We start from the raw sequence: 17,006 nt of genomic DNA on the forward strand, positions 1-17,006 counted from the left end.
TTACTTGAAGAGGAGTCCTTAACTTTTGGAACACAACCCACAGAAAAATCACTTACATAATCAAATTCATGATCTTCAACCTCAAAGGCTGCTTCAGTGTCTGAAGTGGCCACCGGGGGCGCCTTCATAATTAAATGTATGCCTGGTCAGCTGTCACCCGGCTAGAGATTGTGGCTTTGGTTTTGAGTTTGGCGGACAGGAATTCACTCCATCAGGGCAATGGAGTAAATGACTCCATTGACTTGGAAAGGACGCGCCTGCCAAATTTTGAGATGTCTGCTGGCCCAGCGGACATCTCTTGCATTTACAGGAACCACTGTCATTCACACACCTAGGCATCATGCTTCATCTCAAGGCTCCCTCATTCCATCAAAATTGATTGTGATGGCGAGTGAGATCCCTATGATGCCAGGAAGTAGTTTTGCTGAGATTGGTGTAATTAGGGCTAAAAATATCCTGCTTCTCAAAAAAGGTAATTTAATTTAATATACAACAAAAAAAAATATCACCAGCAACAAAATACCTACTAGCAAGCCTGACCACCCTGGGCCTCCTCGAGCTTTGGGAAACATCTATAAGCCACTGCCTTCTCAAAACAATAACGAAGAAAACAGTAAAGAGCCAATCCTGGATCGAAAACAATTTCTGTATATTAATAGTCTCATCATCTAATACAGATTTTCTGAAGAGCCCCTTTGATTTCCTTGTTCCTCAAGCTGTAGATGAATGGGTTTAGCATTGGAGTCACTACAGTGTATATCACACTGATTGCTTTGCCATATTCTAAGGAGTAATTTGACGATGGCCCGAGGTACATGAAGATAATTGCACCGTAGAACAATGCAACAGCAGTAAGGTGTGATGTGCAGGTGGAGAATGCTTTGCCCTTCCCCTTTGATGATTGCATCTTAAGTACAGTGGAGATGATTCTGATGTATGATATCAGAATGAATATCATGGGCCCCATGGTGATGAAGGAGCCCTCAGTAAAAATGATCATCTCAATTGAAAAAGTGTTAGAGCATGAAAGCTTCAGCAAAGGTAGGACATCACAGAAGAAATGATGGATTACATTGGAGGTGCAGAAAGATAGCCTAGCAATCATAACTGTATTCATCAATGAATGCAAGCACACTATCACCCAGGAGCCAGCCACCAGTAGGATACACAGTCTCCAGCTCATGATGGTTGTATAGTGCATGGGGTCACAGATTGCTAAGTAGCGGTCAAATGCCTTCACCGCAAGGAGGAAGCCGTCCATAACTCCAGCACAGAAGAAGAAATACATCTGGGTGATACAGCCATAGAATGAAATGTTCTTTTGCCCAGAAATGAGATTAAACAGCAGTTTGGGCACTGTAGCTGTGGTCAAGCAGAGGTCCACCATGGACAGATTGCAGAGGAAAAAATACATAGGGGTGTGCAACTGACGACTTCTGATGATCACCGAGATGATGGCAACCTTTCCAGTCAGGGTGGTAGAATACATGATGAAGAAGAGCACAGAGAGGAAACTATCATTCTTTGGATTACTCGACAGTCCCAGAAGAATGAAGATATCCACAAGGGTTTGATTATCCATCAGGACTGAGTCGAAGTGCCTGTAACAAGAGACCAGAAGAGACATCATTAATACGCTATGATAGATATGCAGCAAATATGACACATGTTGAGGTCTTTGACTCAATGAAAGAAAAATAATATTGAAGTTCACTACAATTGCCTGCTGAATTACACAAAAGCTGCCATCTTTGGCCACGTCCTGTGTTCATGGGTGGTGCAGGCAAAGACAAGGGGTGAGGAGCAGTCTGCTAGATTGGAATAGATAGCTCTTCCGCGTGTTAATGGTAGTTGCAGTGCCAGTCAGGGTATTTGGTGATACAGTTTGGGAACTTCTGTCATTTAACAAGTCCAAGTGAAGTCAGACTAGTTGGACGAGCCTCCAAATAGTAACTCAATAAAAGGATCCACGTGGCCAGATCTACTGATATGGCAGGATCCCCAACCTTTTGTGACACATTAGCAAACTTTGTGCTCCAGTCAAAATGGTGAGTGACATCTAAATCACAATGTAACATGTCTGCATTGAAGAGTAATGAAAGCATTGAAGCATAAAATGTTGCAATGAACACAATATGCTGAAAGTATGCACCTACATTTGCACTAATCAGCAATATTTTGCGGGGCATTTACTGGTTTATTTAAGGCACAATATAATACCCAGTAACAATGACCAAAATCAGTTTGGGTCTAAAACCTGTTATGGCAAAGAATTTGGTTTTTCCAAGGGAAATTTGAAAAATGATGGCAAATTCTAAATTTCAAAGAACATTATGTCAGGAATACGACTCAATACTGGAATAATTAACAGGATCCTTTGCTTGATTTCTGGCTGCTCTCCATGCAGCGTGTTGGGCCTTATGCTTGAAAGCTTTGGAAGATGGCATGCTCCAGACTGATGTTTATACATGATCTCAAACTGCTGTGTGCTGGTACAATGAAGGAGTGCAGTGCTGTTCTGCAACTTGTGCCATCAGTATGGTCGTCACTTCTTCTATCGAGGGTGGCAGCCCCAAACGTTTTTTATTTTCACTGCACCTAACGCTCTGTGTCCCTTCTGCTCTCACTATTTCAGCCTCCTTGGCCAACATCTCAGTTTAAAACCCTCTTCTCTGAATACTTGGATCACCATGGTGAAACAAAGGGGGGAATTATGCTTCTTCACATGTCACGCTCTATTGTAAAGCGCTTTGACACCTCTGTGTAATTGTAATGTCTGCGCTATTTAAAACCCATAAACAAATAAATTATGGGATTTGCGAAATCTATTGCAGTCTGGCATAAGTTTTTTTTTTTTTTTTTTTTTTTATTGAGTTTTTGGCAATACAGTTTATCAAACATAAACAATATGCTGGGACAAAGCATCATACATCAACAAAGAGAAAAGAAAGAGAGATCCACACAAATCATATATAAGAAAATTTCAGCAATTTAAAATATAGTAACAAATATCGAAATCTGTCTACCCCATTCAAAGAATGACTATTAGTCAAAGTAAGATTCCCAAATTTTGGTAAATTTACGTAGTGCCCCGGTCCTTTGTGCAAAAATAAATTCGGATTTCCTGACTTTCCTACTTTTTTGAAACCATTCATCTACAGTTGGCACTGTTTCTGTCTTCCAGTGCTGAAGAATCAGTGATCTGGCCACTGCCACCAATATATACAAAAGTTTCGCCATAGACTCGGGCAATTTTAATTCTAGATCCAATCCGAATATGATTAAATTTTCGTACCTAATGAACGAGAAATGTAAATGAAGAGAAAGCAAAGAAAACATTCCTTTCCAAAAGGACTTAAGTTTAGGGCAGAAGGCCATTATATGCGACCAATTAGCCAGGTCCGGTTGTGTACATCTAAAACAATTAGACGATGAAGAGCTATACATCTTCGCCATGATTGCAGGAGTATAATATAAGAGCCACTTACTAAAGAAAAGCATACGTCGCCAATTGGCGCCTCGCACAACCGTAAAATTAAATTTATTTAAGATATTCCAAAAATTATCAGTTATTTTAATGTTTTCCTGCTTCTGCCACTTTTTTATTGCTTTAAGGCTTATATCCTCTTCCCTACTTTGTGCTAAACTTTTTTTCCATTTTCCGGGATTTTTAAAAAGTGGGGACCAAAAAAGGTCATTTGTTTACTGTAATAGTTGATTATTTTGTGCTAAATCGAGTTGAGCCAGAGATTTATACAAGAGAACATATGAGCCTATAAGTAGAAAGTTTCCACAGATTAAAGTAGCCATCTCATCAATAGTCAGCCATATTCCATTTTTCACAAAGCTCGATAAAGTTGTAAACCCAGATCTGGCCCAATTTTGTATGATTTCTGACCCAATATTAATCCCTAATCCCAGAACAGCATCCTTCAGCGGAGTTACTAGGCTCAAAAGAGGGAGAGAGTACCTTTTTAACATAACTTCACGTTTTTTAAAAAACCAACTCAGGACCTTATATCTAACTAATTTGGGTGATTTAACTATCGAAAGAGGAGAGGGAATTTTGGACTCTTTACAAATTAAATCGAAAAAAAAGTTTATGAACAAAACGACTCTAGGAATTGAGTATTTAAATCTTGAAAGATACTGTGCAAAATAAGCATAGTAATAGTCTTTCAGATTTGGCAGACCAAGACCCCCTTGTTCTTTATCTGCATATAAGACATTAATAGCTACTCGAGTTTTTTTTTTAGCCCAGACAAAAGCTGAAAATAAAGATTCAACTTTTGAAAAAAAAACACTTGGGAGAGAACAAGAAATAGTAGAGAACAAAAAGTTAAATAAGGGAAGTATTGCCATTTTAATCAATGCCACCCTACCCAGAATAGATAAAGGCAGTAAATTCCATCGTGAGAGCATATCACGGACTTTTTGAATCAGCGGCTCAAAATTCAATGTGTATAGATCCCGTACTAGAGGTGTAAAAAGAACCCCCAAATACTTTTTGGGTCTATTGTTAACACAGCTCTGAATATCAGGGTGCAATTCAGGATTTTTCTTACCACAGATTAAGATTTCCGTTTTCTTCTTATTAATTCGATATCTCCCCAGTATTTCAAATTCAGTGAAAACGGAAAAGACCAGTCTTTGCGTATGTCTCTCAGGTTTCAGCAGCAGCATAATATCGTCTGCATATAATTTAATTTTGTCCATGCCGGGAACAGGCGGAAGAATATCCTTACTTTCTCTAATTGCTACTGCGAGAGGCTCAATAAAGAAGGCAAAGAGAACAGGAGACAAAGGACATCCTTGCCTTGTCCCTCTTTGCACCGCAATCGAGCCAACTATGAATGAATTAACAAGGATATGAGCCTTTGCCCCCTGATATAAATTCCTAATTAGGGTAATGATTTGAGAGGGAATACCAAAGTGCTGTAATATAAGAAAAAGTGTATCCCAAACCACCAAATCAAAAGCCTTTTCTGCATCTAAAAGGAGAACTAAAGCAGGAACCCTTCGTACTTCAAAATAGTCTAAAGCCTCAATCAGATAATGTGTATTAGTCATTAATTGACGGCCGGCAATAAAACCATTCTGGTCTGCGTGAATCAATTGTGAAGAGACGTGATTAAACCGAATAGAAAGTAATTTTGTAATAATTTTATAATCTGAGTTCAGTAATGTTATGGGTCGATAAGAGTTAGGATCTGAGGCTTGCTTCCCTTTTTTCAAAAAACTGACTACCGTTCCATCATAAAAAGACGCGGGAGTTGGGCCACCCTCCAACATAGAATTGACTAGTAAAAGAAGAAGCGCCGAAAAAGAACTAAAAAACGTAACATAAAATTCCGAGGGGAGTCCATCTGGACCACAGGCCTTACCTTGCGGAAGGCTTTTGACAACAGACTCTAGGTCATCAGAGAGAAATGATGATGCCATTGCTTCTTGGTCTAATCGAGAAAGAGTAGGGAGACCAAATTTATTTAGAAAATCGTTTAATCTCCCCTGATCCGTAGTGTGATATGAGGTATAGATATTCTCATAATGGGACAACATAATTGTTCCGATCTCTCCCTGATCTGAAGTATCCCCCCCACTAATTGGTGATTTAAGAGACCGAATTACATTAGCCACAGAACGTTCTTTAACCTGCCATGCTAGGAATTTGCCCGTAAAATTACTATGTTCGTAAATTTTTTGGGTTTGTCTGCAAAAGATTTCCTCACTTCTAGTGAAATAATGTGCATTCAACTCCCGTTTTGCGGCATTCAATTGATTTTGTATCTTGAGAGAGGGATTACAGTACATTTGGTTTACTAAAACCTGTATGTTTTGCTGCAATTGGTTCCTTGTATTCCTATAGATGGCCGATTCCTTTGCATCCCTTCCAATAACTGCCCCCCGAATAAATGCCTTCAGTGAATCCCATACAACATGTATGGGGGCTGTCCCCAAATTTCGTTCAATATACTCCCTAATCTCCTTTTTAAGAGAAGAAACCCATATTTCATCAGAAAGATAGGCCTTGTTAAAAACCCATCGTTTCTGAGAATTCGTGCCTTCTTCCAGCACAAACTCAGCCACTAACATCGCATGGTCGGAGAAGCCATTATATAACATCCGATAATGCTGAATTTTTAATTTTTGAAGAAACCAAAAGAAAATCAATACGAGAAAATGACTTATGCCTCCCTGACCAGCAAGTATATTCTCTATTATCAGGATTCACAGAACGCCATGGATCCACGAGATCGAAAATCCTTACGTTGTTCGTAATTATCTGAAATGATTTAGGTTTCAACTGCTTTTTCCCACCAGTGGTGGAATCCAAGTTCGGTTTCATAAGAATATTAAAGTCCCCTCCAATAACAATATCTCCCCCAACCATCAGTAGGGACTGAAACATTTCGTCATATATCTCAGGGCAGTCATTCAAGGGGGCATAAAAGCTTACGAATGTGACATGCAATGGTCTATTCTTTAATTTACATGTGGCCCAGCACCACCTACCCTGGGTATCTGCATCTGTTTGAATCAAATCCACCTCTAATCTCCTACTAATAAAGAGTGCGACTCCTCTCGCTGATTCAGAGAAGAAGGAAAAGCCCCGATGCGAAGCCCACCCCTTAAACATGGAAAAGTTATCAGATTTTGAAATAGGTATATGGGTTTCTTGTAAAAATATCATTGCTGGATTTTCAGACAAAATCCAAGTCTCTATTGCCCGCATCTTCTTTTTATTATTTAGACCGTTCACATTAAAAGAAATAATTTTCAAACTTATTTTAGTCATAATTAAAGCCCGAATTTAGAGCCCACAATCCACAATTTCCCTTTTTTTTTATTTTTTATCCAACATAACTTTAAACAGTCAATACAAAAATCAATATTCACCAAATAATCCAGCAAAAAGACCATGTTACAAAAAAAAAGAAGCAAAAAAAATTTTTTTTTGCCAAAAACTTCATTTCTAACCTTTTAAACCTCACCCACCCCCTCTACAACCTGTGGCACCCTCCTAGCACTGCCTAGATCTTCCCACGCGTACCACAGGAACCAACACCTTAACAATGAGGTGTCCTGAATTTACACCCCTCAACCCCGAGGCCGTGGCTCCCCCCTCCCCCCCCCTTCAGAGCAAAAAAAAGGATCACATAATCTAGATTATCACAAAAAACATTCAAAAACGAATACATACGGCCAGATTAGCCATTCTAAATTCCATGGAGCAAAGCCTGTGCTTCCTCCACGTCTGATAACATATGAAATCTTCCTTTAATGAGTACTCTAAGTTTGGATTGTTGTACAATCACTGCTTGAGCCCCCTTAGCTTTAAACAGATGTAAAATTTTAACGAACTCCTTCCTGCGTCTCGCTGCGGCAGCAGACATATCAGAGAAAATTCGGCATTTCGTTGTATCAGTTACAGGAAACTGCCTTTGTTGAATTGCCTTGGAAAGAATTCGCTCCTTAACCCTAATATCAGCAAAATTTAGAAGGATAGTTCGTGGAAGAGTTGAATTCGGAAATGGGCGAGCAGGTACCCGGTGGGCTCTAGTAATAGTGAGATCATCTTTACACTCCGGTATCACCACCTGGTGAAGAAACGTGGTCACCCATGTAAGCATGTCTGTCCCCTCAATTCCTTCAGGAACGCCCACTATGTGTAGATTGGACCTTCTATTATAATTCTCCAAATCATCCATTTTGATCTCAAAAGCCTTGGTTGTTTTAACGGCATCTTTGGACTCTTGTTTCACTACAGTAATTTGGTCCTCTAAGGAAGAGATCCGTTCCTCCGCCTCAAGTAAACGAGCTGGAAAAGAGGAAACTAACTCCTCAATTTTATCCATTTTGTCCAGTCTCAAATGAATTGCAGAAAGTTCGGCGTTTTGCGACCTTTTAATCTCTCGCACCTCATCCAGGATTAGGTTCAGCATATCCTTCACGGACATCTTCATTTCACCCTACATCTCTGTATCCATCTCTATCAGGGGGCCCAGGGGATCTATCGCCATCTTATCACTTCCCCTATCAGGGATTTCAGGAGGCTGTGTTACTTCGCTCCTTACATCTTTTTTTCTAACAACCGCAGCATCCGTTATTGTCTTTTTTTTCCCAGGATCAGATGTAGGAGGATCGATAGAAGGAGGGCTTGAAGAAGTGTTTACCACATGACACGGCCCATTTGTGCCAGCCTGTGGAAACTGGCCTAACTCCGGATTTGAAGATCCCCTGGAAGTCGCTGCATTAGGTGAGGGGAGAAATGATTTTTTAGTAAACAAAGGAAATTGTTTAGACGGAGGGCACAGTGGGGGGGATTCAAGAGTCTCAAGAGTTTTTGGGTAATCCTCCGAATGTAAGGCGTTAATTTCACCCCCCATATTCAGTTGGACTAAATTTTCTACTAAAGTATCCTCGAGCTCTGAGCTCTCTGGCGAACGTCCCAAGTCGCCTTCCTTAGGAACAGCACCGTCTATTAATCTGGCTGCTACCGCTGCCTCTTTTGCCTGTTGTCGGCGCTGCTTGGCTTTAACGCGAGCATTCAAGAGTTTTCCCATAGTGCGTGCGTCGATAATTGCGCAGTGGGGAGAAAAAGGAGAAAAAAAAGACCCAAAAACAGAGGGCTCTCACAGTACACAGAGCAAAAGATGTTACTTTACTCTGACCCCTTTCTTCCTTTCTCTGCCTCTCACTCGCTTGGAATGGCAATTTCCCCTTTGTTGCTCACTCACTTGAAACTTGTCATAAGCTGATAGAGCAGAATAGCAGTCAGGTTCGAGGATTCAGGCTACAGCTCGTCAGTGGGAAAAAAAAAAAGAACAGACAGCGTCGCCTCTCCTCAATAGATCAGCCCCATGGCTCCAGGTGCAGTGGACGAAGACCCCAGACCGGCACAATTATGGATGTAATCTCTCACATTCCTCCGTCTGATGATCGACACACTGACACACTGACTCGCGCTCAGTCCCCGATGCTGAGAGCAGACGAGAACGGAAGCAGGCACGGAGTGTCCGGAGCGTGTACTGGTAAGCGTCCAGCGGCCGCCGCCATCATTGACCACGAGAGGGGGAGGGGCAGCAGCACGGTGCTCAGGCGCTACGCGAAGGCGTGGAACTCCGTCGCAGCATGGATTCGGCGTCCCTTCTTCCCGCAGTCTGGCATAAGTTGATCCACAGTAAGGTGAAGATCTTTTTTTTCAATATTCAGGTATTTAAATTTTGATTTGCACTCAATATTCTACTTGAGTTTTTTTTAATCAACGTATGCAATCTGGCATAAGTTGATTAAAAAAAACTCAAGTAGAATATTGAGTGCAAATCAAAATTTAAATACCTGAATATTGAAAAAGATCTTCACCTTACTGTGGATGCAGCTTTGAGATCAATGTATTTGAGTGGAATCTAGACCATTTCTGTTTTACAGCTACTCACGCTCATGCACCTATGGTTCAAATGGAGAAAAAAGGACAACATATTGGGACAAACTTGTCTCATATTCTTGTAAAAAGAAAAAGATATGACTTGTAGCTGTAGGTTTCATAACTATCAGTAATACATCGGACATTGTTGACACAATTTGGCTGCCAGTAGGTCTGATTATAATGTGGTTTACAGTGGTGGCTGGCACAGATTGGGATTGGCGGGGTGTAGAAAACGAAAAATAAAAATAAACTTACGTGTCCCCGCATCTCTCCTTTGTCATCTTTCGCGCCCGGTTGGAATGGAAGCAGGAAGCATACAGTCTCCCCTAAGCCAATCACAACACTGCTATTAGCATTGCTTTGATTGGTCCGAGCGCCATGGTTCACCTCTCAGACAGGGACTATGAGCCTGTGCATGTTCTCCACGCAGAACATGCTAAGTGGGCATGACTGTTTGGCCAGCCCAAGACGGACGCCCAAACCGTCATGCACACTTACAAAGTGCCCACCACTCCTTCCCCTGAGTCCAGACCTGCCTCAGCAGAGACAAACAAAATGATAAAATTGAATTAGTATTATTTTATTTTTCCTTTTTTTTCACTGCTGAAACGCAGTGTGACGACTGTCCTCCGCCTTAGTGGAGGAGCCGCCACTGGTGGTATATCATGATAATTGAGGCAAAAACAAATGCTCCTTGCATGAACAGGGCCATTAATAAAGCCAAGCTTATTTCCTTTGTTTTGGCTTGCTTAAAATGTTTTGTCCTGCAGCAAACAGTTTGTTATTGTTTTTGTCAGCACTTAAGGGTGCAAATATATTGCATTTGCCAATGCTTGTTTGCTTTTCTGTTCAGCCCCGTACCCCTCCCAGGAGTGGTGCATGGCTCGGTGCGCGTGCCCCTGTATGTGCACTGCTCCTGGTGCGTGCCCATGCAGTGCCGATCTCAGTACTGCCCAAGGCTTGTTAGTATCCGGGCAGGGAGTTGTGCAGCTGGGAGTCTGACCCTACTACCTGGACTGTGGCTGTGTGTCCGACTCTCTGTGGCCTGAAAGAAATAAGTGCTGGCAGTCAGGCCTCTCCTTGCACACTCACACCCGAGGCCATTCGTGTCGTGTTTTTAAACATAAATAAAAGGCACTGTCATTTACAATGCCAATAGCTCAAAATCTAGCAAATGCGAAACATATTGCGTTGCAAATGCTTGTTTTATAAGCAATGTAATTATGACTGAAAGTCTGACTGTCTTCACTGGCTTGGAAGGTGGTGAGAGTGCTAGTCAATTGCCCACTCTGCCCATTCCATAAATATCTCCTTCTCACTATGGGCCTCATGTAGGTAGCCAAATACCGGCCGGTAACGGCCGAAATTCAGTAAATATCCCGTTACCGACCGGTATTGAGGCATTTGAGATGTAGGTGGCTGATTTCTGGATTCGGTATTTACCGAATCGAAATTTTAAGAAATCGGTAAAATACCGATTTGGTAAATTACCGAATCCAGAAATGCTATGTAGGGGGCACTCAAGTGAGTGCAGTATTGGTGTCTGGATTCGTTATTTACCACCAACTACAAGTTGATGGTAAATGACGAATACCTTTCTAAAAGCATTTTTGTGCTATTTGTAAAGTGCCATTTGGCAGACATACATGCCCTTAGGGCATGTATGTGCGCCACATGTGCACACATGCACGAATCAGGGGTGCAACAGGGTGTCAATGTGACACCCTGCCACCCATGATAATGCCTCCCCTATTACCGATTCGGTATTTACCGAATCGGTAATAGTAACTGGCTTCCCATTCATTCCTATGGGCCTCCAGGCCCATAGGAATGAATGGGAAGGGATGCATTATTACCGATTCGGTAAATACCGATTCATAAATGCCGATATTTACCGAATCGGTAATAATTACCGATTATTTACCTACATACTATTTACCGATTCATAAATACCGAATCGGTAAAATTCGGTATTTATGAATCGGTAAATAGTATGTTACCTACATATGGCCCTATATCTTTTAAACCCATTTCATTTTCTTGGTATTGCTATATCATGTGGTAGTTCTGCTATCATGGGAGGAGGGAAGAACTTGTATTTCACTATTTATCTAGTCTCAATTTTTATTTTATGATTGTTTTCTCTGAGTTCAAAGAAACGTTTGAGTCTGATTTTACAGTAAAGTCTCTGTACGCCTAGATTTGTTTCTCTACAAATAAAAAGAAGAAGGTCTGTGAAGTTTGATATCCTGTAGAAATGTTTGGTTAATCACAGATGTGAAAAGGAGATTGTTTTCAGTTTACCACCCAACATGGAATGTTTATAGACATGATTGGGGAGATGATTTGGAGAGGTTTAAAAATTACGTTTGTGATTCAAGAACTGGGATTTCTTGAGTACTAATGGTATTAAATATGTATTAAATATGTAACACAATAAGACATGAACTTTCAAATGTTTGAAATGTTTGTGGTATTTTATTTGGTAAAAATTATAAATTGATTATGACAGTGGATATGAATGTAATTCCCATAGAAAATATTTGTTCATAAATAATTGGTAAAAATGTTAAGTGCTATTAATTGTAATTTACCCCTCAATAATAAATAATATCAGCTATGAATGCTGAGGTAATTACAAGTGGGTTAGAGACAGTGTACATGATTAAAGAATTGCAAATAAATGCATAAACTGTGAACTGCTAATAGTATATGATGGCGTACAACATATTGTTGAATTACAGAATTTAATGTGACATCTAACTGTCATGTTAATTTATATGGTGAAAATTAGAAGGGATCACTGATAGAATATCGGACCAAAAATATTGTGCGAGCAGAATATTGTGTCAGAAATATTGAGGACGAAAATATCTAGAGGTGCAAATAGGTAAGTATAGATTTACTATTCTTGACTCCACTTCTACGTACCTTGAAGATATATATAACATCACAGTAAATATATATATAGAGTTATATATAGTAAAACTTGATTTACCTATAGAAACTTACATTCACAATATTTTCTCCTCAATATTCTTGGCACAATATTTTGACCTAAGATATTTTTGGTTCCAATATTCTGTGTAAACACCTTAATAATATCTACTTTCATGATGAAAGAGGAAAATATGTTTGCTGAAACTATGACATCCTAGTCGATGATGAGCCCTTAATGAATAATATTTATTGCATCAACTGATGGTGTAAATGGAAACTATAGACTTTATTAACCAATTTTATCTATGAATTTGTGTATCCTTTATATTTTAAGATATTGAAAAACGCATGAATAAAATATGTTTGTATTTTTTCTAACATTAGTTTCCAACCTTTCCTGCTCATGGGAGTTTAATAATGTAGTTTACAATATGATGTATCAAGGTCCCTCGGTAGGTATATCCTAGCTAAACAGAAGCCCCAATTTTACAAGATTAAAGACTCATCCAAAATTATATAATATCCTGTAGTATAAACATCAGTAAACATTTCATTTTGAGCACCCTCTAATGATCTGTATAGTTATGTGGCACTGCTGCAGGGTTATCATTGTTATGCAGCATGAGTTGCAGAATGCTGGTTCGATCTCTGCTCATGAATAATGGGCAGAAGGATTTTGCAAAAATTGAGGCAGAAGTCTAGTAAGACTAAATTAATAGCTTGTGCAATAATCTAATAGCCAAGCCCCAAAATGAGATGCAAAAGTGCCCTGTACTCCCTCTAAAAACATTCCAAGAAAGTTTCCTCAAGGGACGCATAAGTCAGACAAAGTCGTAAGTAGTCATTAGGCAAAACATTTGTTGCATTGGCATCAAGCAACTCCAGTAAAGGGAGGAAATATAGGATGGAAAATATTAAGGGATTGCTAGGGGACCAAACTAGCTGTGCTCTGCAGAGCATGACTTTGGACTGGGGACTTTGCTCCAACACCGCTGACTATCAACAGCACAGGTTGCACTTGTGAAAGGGATTATTGCAGTCTTGCTGGGCGTTCTTGGCCATGTTCTTTAAATTTACTTGAAGAGGAGTCCTTAACTTTTGGAACACAACCCACAGAAAAATCACTTACATAATCAAATTCATGATCTTCAACCTCAAAGGCTGCTTCAGTGTCTGAAGTGGCCACCGGGGGCGCCTTCATAATTAAATGTATGCCTGGTCAGCTGTCACCCGGCTAGAGATTGTGGCTTTGGTTTTGAGTTTGGCGGACAGGAATTCACTCCATCAGGGCAATGGAGTAAATGACTCCATTGACTTGGAAAGGACGCGCCTGCCAAATTTTGAGATGTCTGCTGGCCCAGCGGACATCTCTTGCATTTACAGGAACCACTGTCATTCACACACCTAGGCATCATGCTTCATCTCAAGGCTCCCTCATTCCATCAAAATTGATTGTGATGGCGAGTGAGATCCCTATGATGCCAGGAAGTAGTTTTGCTGAGATTGGTGTAATTAGGGCTAAAAATATCCTGCTTCTCAAAAAAGGTAATTTAATTTAATATACAACAAAAAAAAATATCACCAGCAACAAAATACCTACTAGCAAGCCTGACCACCCTGGGCCTCCTCGAGCTTTGGGAAACATCTATAAGCCACTGCCTTCTCAAAACAATAACGAAGAAAACAGTAAAGAGCCAATCCTGGATCGAAAACAATTTCTGTATATTAATAGTCTCATCATCTAATACAGATTTTCTGAAGAGCCCCTTTGATTTCCTTGTTCCTCAAGCTGTAGATGAATGGGTTTAGCATTGGAGTCACTACAGTGTATATCACACTGATTGCTTTGCCATATTCTAAGGAGTAATTTGACGATGGCCCGAGGTACATGAAGATAATTGCACCGTAGAACAATGCAACAGCAGTAAGGTGTGATGTGCAGGTGGAGAATGCTTTGCCCTTCCCCTTTGATGATTGCGTCTTAAGTACAGTGGAGATGATTCTGATGTATGATATCAGAATGAATATCATGGGCCCCATGGTGATGAAGGAGCCCTCAGTAAAAATGATCATCTCAATTGAAAAAGTGTTAGAGCATGAAAGCTTCAGCAAAGGTAGGACATCACAGAAGAAATGATGGATTACATTGGAGGTGCAGAAAGATAGCCTAGCAATCATAACTGTATTCATCAATGAATGCAAGCACACTATCACCCAGGAGCCAGCCACCAGTAGGACACACAGTCTCCAGCTCATGATGGTTGTATAGTGCATGGGGTCACAGATTGCTAAGTAGCGGTCAAATGCCATCACCGCAAGGAGGAAGCCGTCCATAACTCCAGCACAGAAGAAGAAATACATCTGGGTGATACAGCCATAGAATGAAATGTTCTTTTGCCCAGAAATGAGATTAAACAGCAGTTTGGGCACTGTAGCTGTGGTCAAGCAGAGGTCCACCATGGACAGATTGCAGAGGAAAAAATACATAGGGGTGTGCAACTGACGACTTCTGATGATCACCGAGATGATGGCAACATTTCCAGTCAGGGTGGTAGAATACATGATGAAGAAGAGCACAGAGAGGAAACTATCATTCTTTGGATTACTCGACAGTCCCAGAAGAATGAAGATATCCACAAGGGTTTGATTATCCATCAGGACTGAGTCGAAGTGCCTGTAACAAGAGACCAGAAGAGACATCATTAATACGCTATGATAGATATGCAGCAAATATGACACATGTTGAGGTCTTTGACTCAATGAAAGAAAAATAATATTGAAGTTCACTACAATTGCCTGCTGAATTACACAAAAGCTGCCATCTTTGGCCACGTCCTGTGTTCATGGGTGGTGCAGGAAAAGACAAGGGGTGAGGAGCAGTCTGCTAGATTGGAATAGATAGCTCTTCCGCGTGTTAATGGTAGTTGCAGTGCCAGTCAGGGTATTTGGTGATACAGTTTGGGAACTTCTGTCATTTAACAAGTCCAAGTGAAGTCAGACTAGTTGGACGAGCCTCCAAATAGTAACTCAATAAAAGGATCCACGTGGCCAGATCTACTGATATGGCAGGATCCCCAACCTTTTGTGACACATTAGCAAACTTTGTGCTCCAGTCAAAATGGTGAGTGACATCTAAATCACAATGTAACATGTCTGCATTGAAGAGTAATGAAAGCATTGAAGCATAAAATGTTGCAATGAACACAATATGCTGAAAGTATGCACCTACATTTGCACTAATCAGCAATATTTTGCGGGGCATTTACTGGTTTATTTAAGGCACAATATAATACCCAGTAACAATGACCAAAATCAGTTTGGGTCTAAAACCTGTTATGGCAAAGAATTTGGTTTTTCCAAGGGAAATTTGAAAAATGATGGCAAATTCTAAATTTCAAAGAACATTATGTCAGGAATACGACTCAATACTGGAATAATTAACAGGATCCTTTGCTTGATTTCTGGCTGCTCTCCATGCAGCGTGTTGGGCCTTATGCTTGAAAGCTTTGGAAGATGGCATGCTCCAGACTGATGTTTATACATGATCTCAAACTGCTGTGTGCTGTTACAATGAAGGAGTGCAGTGCTGTTCTGCAACTTGTGCCATCAGTATGGTCGTCACTTCTTCTATCGAGGGTGGCAGCCCCAAACGTTTTTTATTTTCACTGCACCTAACGCTCTGTGTCCCTTCGGCTCTCACTATTTCAGCCTCCTTGGCCAACATCTCAGTTTAAAACCCTCTTCTCTGAATACTTGGATCACCATGGTGAAACAAAGGGGGGAATTATGCTTCTTCACATGTCACGCTCTATTGTAAAGCGCTTTGACACCTCTGTGTAATTGTAATGTCTGCGCTATTTAAAACACATAAACAAATAAATTATGGGATTTGCGAAATCTATTGCAGTCTGGCATAAGTTTTTTTTTTTTTTTTTTTTTTTATTGAGTTTTTGGCAATACAGTTTATCAAACATAAACAATATGCTGGGACAAAGCATCATACATCAACAAAGAGAAAAGAAAGAGAGATCCACACAAATCATATATAAGAAAATTTCAGCAATTTAAAATATAGTAACAAATATCGAAATCTGTCTACCCCATTAAAAGAATGACTATTAGTCAAAGTAAGATTCCCAAATTTTGGTAAATTTACGTAGTGCCCCGGTCCTTTGTGCAAAAATAAATTCGGATTTCCTGACTTTCCTACTTTTTTGAAACCATTCATCTACAGTTGGCACTGTTTCTGTCTTCCAGTGCTGAAGAATCAGTGATCTGGCCACTGCCACCAATATATACAAAAGTTTCGCCATAGACTCGGGCAATTTTAATTCTAGATCCAATCCGAATATGATTAAATTTTCGTACCTAATGAACGAGAAATGTAAATGAAGAGAAAGCAAAGAAAACATTCCTTTCCAAAAGGACTTAAGTTTAGGGCAGAAGGCCATTATATGCGACCAATTAGCCAGGTCCGGTTGTGTACATCTAAAACAATTAGACGATGAAGAGCTATACATCTTCGCCATGATTGCAGGAGTATAATATAAGAGCCACTTACTAAAGAAAAGCATACTTCGCCAATTGGCGCCTCGCACAACCGTAAAATTAAATTTATTTAAGATATTCCAAAAATTAT

The 17,006-nt window shown here is 40.2% G+C and overlaps 2 protein-coding genes across 2 annotated transcripts; both read right to left on the reverse strand.

Moving 5' to 3' along the window:
- Positions 1 to 664: 664 nt before the first annotated feature.
- LOC146796937 (olfactory receptor 1f45-like) lies at positions 665 to 1,582 on the reverse strand. The gene has a single exon (XM_085630273.1). It carries the CDS (start codon positions 1,580 to 1,582, stop codon positions 665 to 667), a length of 918 nt encoding a protein of 305 aa, XP_085486399.1.
- A 12,522-nt stretch (positions 1,583 to 14,104) lies between these two features.
- Positions 14,105 to 15,022, reverse strand: LOC146796938 (olfactory receptor 1f45-like). Its single transcript, XM_085630274.1, has one exon. It carries the CDS (start codon positions 15,020 to 15,022, stop codon positions 14,105 to 14,107), a length of 918 nt encoding a protein of 305 aa, XP_085486400.1.
- Positions 15,023 to 17,006: the final 1,984 nt, after the last annotated feature.

Source organism: Triturus cristatus, chromosome 10 (genome assembly GCF_964204655.1).
Source record: "Triturus cristatus chromosome 10, aTriCri1.1, whole genome shotgun sequence".
In the NCBI taxonomy this organism is placed as follows: Eukaryota; Metazoa; Chordata; class Amphibia; order Caudata; family Salamandridae; genus Triturus; species Triturus cristatus.

Coding starts and splice junctions, on each gene's coding strand:
- LOC146796937 (XM_085630273.1), bottom strand. CDS start 1,582: ATGGATAATCAAACCCTTGTGGATATCTTCATTCTTCTGGGACTGTCG.
- LOC146796938 (XM_085630274.1), bottom strand. CDS start 15,022: ATGGATAATCAAACCCTTGTGGATATCTTCATTCTTCTGGGACTGTCG.